Genomic DNA, 9,321 nt, shown 5'->3' on the forward strand with positions numbered 1-9,321 from the left:
TCTTTTTTGTCTCAGACCAGGTAAGGATGGCAGATTTGCTTCCATGAAGGCCATCAGTGAACCAAATGCATTTTCTGACAATCGACAATGGTTTCATGGTCATTAGCAGATTGTTAATTCCTCACACTTATCAGATGGAATTCAACTTGCCATGCAACAACCCATCTGACCAGCCCATCTATATCCTCCAAAGATTCTCCTCCTCAATATCTACCACGCCAACAATTTTTGTCTCACTCGCTGCTTTAAGAACATTTCTTTTTATTCATGAAAAGAATGTGGACATTGCTGACAAGGTCTTATTTGTTGTTCAGGGAAATAGAAATGCCCTTACATTTCCATAAGGGTTGAAAAAGTCCTTTCAGGATTGAAAAATGTCATGAAGATTATTTATCCCTTAAACAGATAATTATTTCATGGTTAAGATACAAGCACGTTCATTTCATTCTCACATGATAAAATTAGATTGTGTATTTGTAGTTCTGAGCTACTGGAAATGATGGTAAGGTGACAATTTCCTGGCGTCACAAGCTGGCCAGGAGTCTCTTCCTGAATCAGAGTTCCTCTTCACTGCACACGATATGGTTCTTTGGCCTGCCCACTTGATGCTGCATTGACAGAACTAAACTCTCGCTCTCTCCCTCCTCAGACTCTAGATTAGATTCTGGGTCTGTGTGAAGGTGTCACCTCTGAACTGGGAGCTTCCATCTGAGCTGTGTGTACTTGAATCTCACATCTCAAAACTGGTCAGTGCAGACTGACCCGAACCAGACTGAGTCAGTGCACAAATGGGCAATGAGCTCAGGCAGTTTTTGCGGCACTTCTCAAGGAGAGCATTAACATAAACTCAACTCAGCTCCAACCTTTCTGAGTCCATTTCCTGAGCAAGCGCAGAATCAGTACCAGGGGTTTCACTCTCTGGAGCTACGTAGCCTTCTTTCATTCAAGCTCATGCCTATTTCAGTGAAACTTCAATTACTCACCACGTAGCAGGGGACAGAAAGTCACAATTCTGGTTCGCTAATATCCTTTTGGGAAGGAAATCTGCCATCTGGCCTCCACGTGACTCCAAACCCACAGCAATGTGGCTGATGCTTAACTGCCCACTGGGCGATTTTTCAAATTCATTTACGGGCTGAGGGACACTGGCAGGGCCAGCATTTATTGCCCATCCCTAATTGCCCAGAGGGCAGTTCAGTGCCAACCACATTGCTGTGGATCTGGAGTCACATTGGAGGTCAGGCCAGGGAAGGATGGCACTTTTCTTCTCTAAAGGAATTAGGGAATGGGATATATTTGTGATGGGCAATAAATGCTGACCTAGACAGGGAAGCTCACATCCTATGAATGTTTAAAAACAAATCCCAGGTCATCCAGGGAAGGCCAGGAATGAGTGGTCAAGAAGGCATACAGCATGATTTCCTCCATCGGCTGGGGTATTGAGTACAAGCATTGGCTGGGCATGTTACAGTTGCATAGGACTTTGGTTCAGCCACATTTGGAATACTGTGTACTGTTCTGGCTGCCACATTACCAAAAGAATGTGGATGCTTTGGAGAGGGTGCAGAGGAGGTTCACCAGGATGTTGCCTGGTATGGAAGATGCTAGCCATGAAGAGATTTTGAGTAAATTAGGATTATTTTCATTGGAAAGATTAGATTAGATTACTTAGTGTGGAAATAGGCTCTTCGGCCCAACAAGTCCACACCGACCCGCCGAAGCGCAATCCACCCATTCCCCTACATTATGGGCAATTTAGCATGGCCAATTCACCTAACCTGCACATCTTTGGACTGTGGGAGGAAACCGGAGCACCCGGGGGAAACCCACACAGACACGGGGAGAACATGCAAACTCCACACAGTCAGTCGCCTGAGTCAGGAATTGAACCCGGGTCTCTGGCGCTGTGAGGCAGCAGTGCTAACCACTTATTCCTGATGAAGGGCTTATGCTCGAAACGTCGAATTCTCTATTCCTGAGATGCTGCCTGGCCTGCTGTGCTTTGACCAGCAACACATTTGCAGCTGTGCTAACCACTGTGCCAAGATGGAGGTTGTGGGGTGGGGGGTGTTGTTTCCTGATTGAGGTCTACAAAATCATGAGAGATTTGACAGGGTGAATAGCTAGAAGCTCTTTTTCCCCACAGTGGGGGACTCAATTATTCGGGGTCAGAGTTCAAGGTGAGAGGGGAAAAGTTTAAGGGAGATATAACGTGGAAAGTTCTTTACGCAGAGGGTGGTGGGTGCCTGGAATGCGTTGCCAGCGGAGGTGGTAGAGGTGGGCACTATAATGTCCTTTAAGATGTACCTAGATATATACAAAAATAGGCAGGGAACAGAGGGATACAGATCCTCAGAAAATAGGCGACAGATTTAGATAGAGGATCTGGCTCGGCACAGGCTTGGAGGGCCGAAGGGTATGTTTCTGTGCTGTAATTTTCTTTGTTTTTGTAAGCTCCAATGTTCCCTGACGACCCCAATTACAGTCGAACATAAACGCAAAAACCGAAACCCCACAAGCCTTGTTCTTTCAATTTCCGAAATCTGGGGAAAGGGCGGTCACTGTAGTGACACAATGAGGGAGGTGTTTCACTTTCCAGTTTCACTTCATGAATTCACTGAAGTCATGTGACTCCAGACGCTATAAAACAGTATCTGCAAAACAAGCCAATGAACTGGAGCAGAAATCTGCAGCAGCATCATGAGGTTAGTGAAGGCTGCACTGTATTTTGCATGGTCTCCCTTTCTGTCATTTTACCGAGGGCGGACAGCAGGAAGTGATAGGGAACCTGACTCATACACCACCACACACTGACACCTTAACAGGGATTCCTCGGCATGTCACTTCCGAAGTTTTCAGTGTAACCTCGGTTGGCCGGGGGACCCAGGTAATACGGCCACTTGTCTCAAATCTTTCCAATTCTCATTTCCGACCCACGTCAGACACAATGTTATCGAATCTTTCTCCGAATTTCTGGGTCCGACTTGCGATGCAAAATCTGTCTCAGTGCAGGTAATGCAGCAAGCTGTACATGGCTGTACATCTTGGCCCCAGCACTGTGAACCAGAGCACCCATGGCCCGAAACCAGCTCCCTGGATGAGGTGCACTCCCCTACAGCACTGAAACAGGTAGCCGCTGACTCTTGGGCAGACTTGGGATGGCCTGTTGGTCACCACATCACCTTTCCCTTGCAGCCTTGACTGATCTTCCCTGGCCCCCTCCTAAAGTGGGGAGTGCATCTACTGAAACACCCCCACCCCCTCACTGTGTTGTCCTTCCCCTATCTCAGCTCCCTCAACCCACTCATTCAGCAGTGTCAACCCTTGCTGTCTGAATGGTGCCAATTCCCTTATACCTTGCTCACCATCACTGTTCACAAATACAAGTGTGACAGCAGTGATGGTGCCAACTCCGTGTTACTGTCTGAACATCTCTCCCTTATTCGTCAATACCTTGACCATTGTATCCATTAGCCACATGGCCACTGGGTGTGTATGTGTCTGTCTGTCTGTGTGAGTGAGTGTGTGTGGGGGTGTGTGTATATGTCCTCTGGGTGTATGTGACTGTGTGTCAGTGTATGTGCCTGACCGTGTGTGTACGCGCATGCCTGTGTGTCCTCTAGGTGTGTGTGTCTGTGTGTGTGCATGCCTGTGTCTGTGTGTGTGTGTCTGTCTGTCTCTGTGAGTGTGCGTCTGTGTGTGGGTGTGTGTTTATGTCCTCTAGGTATGCGTGCGTGCTTGTGTGTGTGCATTCCTGTGTCTGTCCGTGTGTGTGTTTATGTGCGTGACTGTGTGTGTGCATGTGTGTGTGCAGCCTGATATGCTACAGACATTTGCCAGCCTAATCTCTTACCTACTTACCCACCTGCCATTCTACCTCCTTGTGCATCTGCTAACTTGCCTCCTCACCTGCATAGCCATCCTACCTCACCCACTTCCCTCTGTCATTTTTGCAATGTTCCATGTGAAAAATTACACACTGCTGCTCAATGATGGGTTGAACAACCATTTAATTGAAGGCATGGGCATTTCTGGGATATTAGCCCCACCATCCTATGTAAAGCAATATCACATTCCAGAGATATTAGAAACCAAAGACTCTCTCATGGAATGTGATTTTCAGTCCCATTCACACATCACCTCTCCCTGAAAATCCAGCCATTTCTCATTTCTTGCTCAATCTTCCAATCCTCCCTCCCTGGCTGAGAGCAGGGATGCTGTATGTACCATCTTCCGAAGATTGCTGTGCACTGAGAGGCAGGTCAGTCCACACATGTGCCCGACTCAGAATCATTATTTCTGACCCAGATCAAAGAAAAAATACGTCCTTTCCTTAGTTTGACTTTTCTCTGGGTGTCCGGTGCAGGATCCATCCCAACAGACTGAGTCCAGCAAATCCTGGAGGCAGGATCAAAGTCAGACATCACGGAAGCCAGGTCACCCTTTTATTGCTGCCGCAATTCAAGAAGTAAACACAGTTAGGATATCCGAAAGCCTCTTTGAGAACCTCCTGAGAGAAGGTAAACGTGTAAGGTAATTAAGTGTATAGGACAGGATATTGTTAGGGCAACGGGGGGAAGAGGGCATTAAGTTGGCAGAGGACAATGGGGTCAATATTTAGAATGGACAGATGATGGAGTAAGGAGACAAACAGAGAGGCAAGGTCAGAAATGATGGCCCCAGATTTGTTCTTGGACCAGGCTCCCTTCTGTAAGCAAGGTACAACAGTACACGCTCCCAGGCCAACCCATTGACCCTCTTCCTCCCCACCTCAGAGGATAGCAACCACCCTCTACCCTTCCCCCAAGAACATGGTAGACAGAAGTGAGGGTAGGTGCCTATTTGGGCAAGTCTGCTGCAACTCCCTGAGGTCTATGATTCCAGCTCAGATCTGGGAACGTTTTTTGGAGTGTTCCAGGCAATGAGTTGATGCCCATTGAAAGTTTAAACTTTCTCGGCAGTTGCCACTTAGTGTATTAGGATCCCTAAAGAGTCCAATGCTGCAACTGTTGAAGCTAATCCATTCTCCAGTTGTCGGGAGCCTGAAAAGTCTGGAAGTATGACTGTCCAAATAGTGTGTATGGTCTTATATAAGACACAATCAGTGATCTTGAAGTTATTAGAATGATACTGTCTTATAATGATAAACTTCATTTTTGGAAGGTGGTATGGGGACGATAGACACTGATTGGTGATAATCAACTCAGTCAAATGTCACATGAGCACTTAGTGGAACAGTTAAATTTCTAGGGTCTGAGCATTCCAGGAGAGATGGGGTAAGTCCTGGAACATAGGAATATTAGACTCAAGGATCTGGGAATATTGTGAGGCAAGTTCTGGATCTTAAGGAATTGATGACCAACTGAGAGACTTCGATTCAGGGTAAGGAAAATGATTAACCTTACTGCCAGCCATCTGCACCACATTATTTATGTATCAATGCTTTAGATCAAGAAACAGAAATTTAAAAAACTGTGAGAAGGAGACAAAAATTGTGTGTTCATTATGACTAGGCTTCAAGAAACAGGCTTGAAACTGTCCGACATACACAATAGCTAAATCTAATGGACCAATTGATTATTTGTTCTAAGGTTAGTGGATAGTTGACCTTCATCTCAGTGGGACAAGAATGCAAAGGGTGGAAGTTATATGATAGTAATTTCAAACCCTCCTTGTTCGACCATCTTTCCTTTACATAAAGGAAATTAATAACCTAGTGCACAAGAATTCAATTGAAAATTTCAAAACTTAGAATAGTAGACCTTTTTTCAATATGGAGAGGAAGCGTTTTGGAAGCAAGCTGGATAGGAAGAGTTGAGATAAGGAGCAGCCATGATCTAACTGAATATTAGTCTTTCATGTGTTCGTATTTTAGGGGATGATTTTAGATTTCTGCGAGCTGAATCCATTGTTGATTATTTTATCCCATTCTAGTTCCTTACAGGATTACTGTAGGTACGTTCAATCATCTGAGGGGTACTGGCCACATCCAGCTGGAGTAGGATTGTTTCTGAATCCACTTGCACTGACCTATACACCTGGTCAGCTATTCCAGTACTTTGCCAGTACAACTAATGCGAATGCAAGTTCCAAATGTAATTTAGACGTACGTAAGTTGGGTTTTATTTTGTGCTTTTTTACAGTAACACTTGGAAGGATTCCTGGAAACCAAAACTTGACCAGCTTCAATGTCACTTCACGTGGACTCCACAAAAAGAAAACATCGACTTGGATGATATGAAGCACAGATTAGAAGATTTAATAGAGGCTGGTGTGAAATGTCAAGCCATGTCTTACAACCATCTCGCTTTTATACACTGCCTGTTAGGAAACTGTGAAGAGGCAATTCAGAATTTAAAGGAAGCTGAAAGGATTCTGAGGGAGAGACATGAAGATGGATTTGAGAAGAGAATCTTGGTCACCTATGGAAACTATGCCTGGGTTTATTATCACATGGACCGACTGGAGGAGGCTCAGTCCTACCTCGACAAGCTGGAGACAGTCTGTAAACTATTTCCTGAAGCCTCTCGGTTTACAGCAATGATACCTGAGGTTTACGGGGAGAAGGGCTGGTCACTGTTGATGTCAAGCAGGAAGTATTATGAGGAATCAAAGGAATGTTTTAAAAAGGCTCTTGAGGAAGATCCTGATAACACGGAATGGATTGTCGGCTATGCCACTGTTCTATCTCGTCTGGAAGTGTTTTCTGGTACCACAGCGCATCATCAGCCCAGAGAATCAGTGAAGTGGTTTAGACGTGTGCTGGAGCTGGATCCTGATGACTCGGTATCCATGGTGCTGTTGGCTCTCAAACTTCAGGAGCTCAAACAAAAGGAGGAAGCATGCGCATTAGTGGAACGAGCTTTGCAGAAGTCCCCTGATCTTCTGTATGTGCTTCGATATGCAGCCAAATTTCTGAGGAGAGAAGGAGATTTGGAAAGGTCTTTGGAGCTGTTGATAAAAGGATTGAAAATTGCTCCAGAGTCTGCCTTCTTACATCACCAAGCAGGACTGTGTTACAAAACCAAACTAATGCCACTGATCAAAAACCCACACCACAAGAAGCTTCCCAATCTTAGTTCACAACAGATCACCAAATTGATCAATCAGTGCAAGCATCACTTCAAAAAGGCAATTGAGAATCGCCCTTTAACATTTGTAATTGCAAAGTTGGATTATGCAGTAATATGCTCATTAAATAAAGAATATCTCAAAGCAGAAGAGATCTTCAGCAACCTACTGAAGTTCGAGCAGATACACCCTAATGATAAACAATCAGTATACTTACAGGCTGGGTTATTTGAAATGCATCACAAAAGATCAGAATCAAATGCCATTGCTCATTTTCTGGAAGGACTTAAATTCAAACGTGACTCATTGGAATGGGAATTATGTCACAAAAACTTGATCAAGATTGCAACCAGACAAATTGATAGGAATCAAACAGATAGCAAGGCCTTTGGTATCCTTGGACGTGTACACCAGCTTACTGGGGAGAAGCGTGACGCTATTGAATGCTTTGAAAAGGCCTTACAAATTGATTGTGACAATGAAGAATATATAAGTGCTCTTTTGGAACTCCGGCTTTCCCTTCAGGCTTAAAATGATACATCAAACTAAAGTTGAATATATTTCATTATAGTGTTGTCTTCAGACCCAAATGTGAACTTCAGCGCAGTGGTGTTTAAAATAGAGCTGATAAGATTACAGGAAAAGCTTCTGCTATAATTTATTAGTGTAAATGTAAACATGAAATCTTCCTGTGAACAATTCTTTCAGTCAGTGTAATAGAGTGCAATCCACTTTTCTGTTTGGAGTAACAAATAAGCATTTAAAGGTTACAACGCACCTTTGTTGTACTGATAAAACTGTACACCATGAAAAATAAGCAGTTTGCTAAATGTGTCATGTCCTTCACGTGTGATAAACCTGTATGAAAATGATTTTAAGAAAAGGATAGGGTCTCTGAACAGATATGGCAGGTACTGATTTAACAGATTTTAGTATATACTGATAATTATTTCTTTCACATCAATCTAATTGATCATTTATATGCACAAATGTTCATGAATACTATTCTCCTGCAAATAGCAATGACCATTAATGTGAATTCATTTTTCCCTCTATATTCTCGCAAGTATAATGTTTGAAGCATTAGTCTGTTGGCAACTAATTAGCTCCAGCTCCCTGATTTTCAATTCCTTCTGAGTGTTTCAGTTCCACTGGATGACTTACAGCTAAACGATATAAAAATGGTGCAATAATAGCTATGTAGAGGGAATCTTTTCAACTAGAAGTGCAAATTTACTCTGATATCAGAGACTGGACATTCAAACAGCCAATAAAGAGAAACTTCTGCGAAAGTTCTATTGGTGTCATTGATCTTTGCAATTACTGAGGATGAGTATTGTTCATATTCCAAACTTTGAGCCCTGGAGTGGAATGAGCTCTATATGCAATATTCAAATCAACCTTTATATTGGATGTAACAGCTATTATGTTCACCCTGATAGTTTACAGGAGAGATGCACAGTGGAGAAAGGTTGAAAGAAATGATTGAGAAGGTTTACAAGATTAAAACAGTGGAAGAACCGAACATTAGGAGATGCTGCAAAGGCCTCATAGCCTATTATGACATCTAAAAAAATGAGTACCTGGGAAGAGCCATATTTTCTGGGGTGGTTTTGTCAGTAGGCAGAATATAGTAAATAGTTTTATAGTTAATACATGATGGCCAGTGCTTGTGAAACTGTACAGTAATGGGCTGAAAATGTGTTGCTGGAAAAGCGCAGCAGGTCAGGCAGCTTCCAAGGAGCAGGAGAATCGACGTTTCGGGCATGAGCCCTTCTTCACTCTGTCCTGTGTCTGTGAGTTGACAGCCATTTCAATGTTAATTCTCCAGTCACTATTTCACATTCCTTACAATGCTGGAAATTGCTGGTGTCAAACATTGCCTTCTGCTTTTCACGGGTTACTTCTTAGTTCAGACTTGAGGATTAGAACAGGTAATGAGACAATTGAAACAATATCGCTTCTAGATCTCCATTGAAACAATATCTCTTCTCGATTTAAACAATAGAATAATCTATTGCGATCCACCCACTACAGATAGACAGAGATACAAGAAATAACTACACATGAGCAAAAAGCAAGTATTCAAATCCATGGCAACCATACATCTAGAAGACAATGAAATGCTAGGTCAAGCTCCAAAACAATGACTTTGATCGACTTTTCAGGATATTCAATACATAAACAAGCACATAGATCTAGATACCATCTATCAACCCCTCAGCAAACGAACAGGAAATGACATCACCC

The 9,321-nt window shown here is 43.4% G+C and overlaps 1 protein-coding gene across 1 annotated transcript; it reads left to right on the forward strand.

Annotated features, from left to right (window-relative positions):
• The first annotated feature begins 2,625 nt into the window (after positions 1-2,625).
• Positions 2,626-7,637, forward strand: LOC132826435 (interferon-induced protein with tetratricopeptide repeats 5-like). Its single transcript, XM_060842358.1, has 2 exons — positions 2,626-2,705; positions 6,144-7,637. Exons 1-2 carry the CDS (start codon positions 2,701-2,703, stop codon positions 7,600-7,602), a joined length of 1,464 nt encoding a protein of 487 aa, XP_060698341.1. The 5' UTR covers positions 2,626-2,700; the 3' UTR covers positions 7,603-7,637.
• Positions 7,638-9,321: the final 1,684 nt, after the last annotated feature.

The sequence above is a fragment of the Hemiscyllium ocellatum genome, chromosome 22 (assembly GCF_020745735.1).
Source record: "Hemiscyllium ocellatum isolate sHemOce1 chromosome 22, sHemOce1.pat.X.cur, whole genome shotgun sequence".
NCBI classification, from domain to species: domain Eukaryota; kingdom Metazoa; phylum Chordata; class Chondrichthyes; order Orectolobiformes; family Hemiscylliidae; genus Hemiscyllium; species Hemiscyllium ocellatum.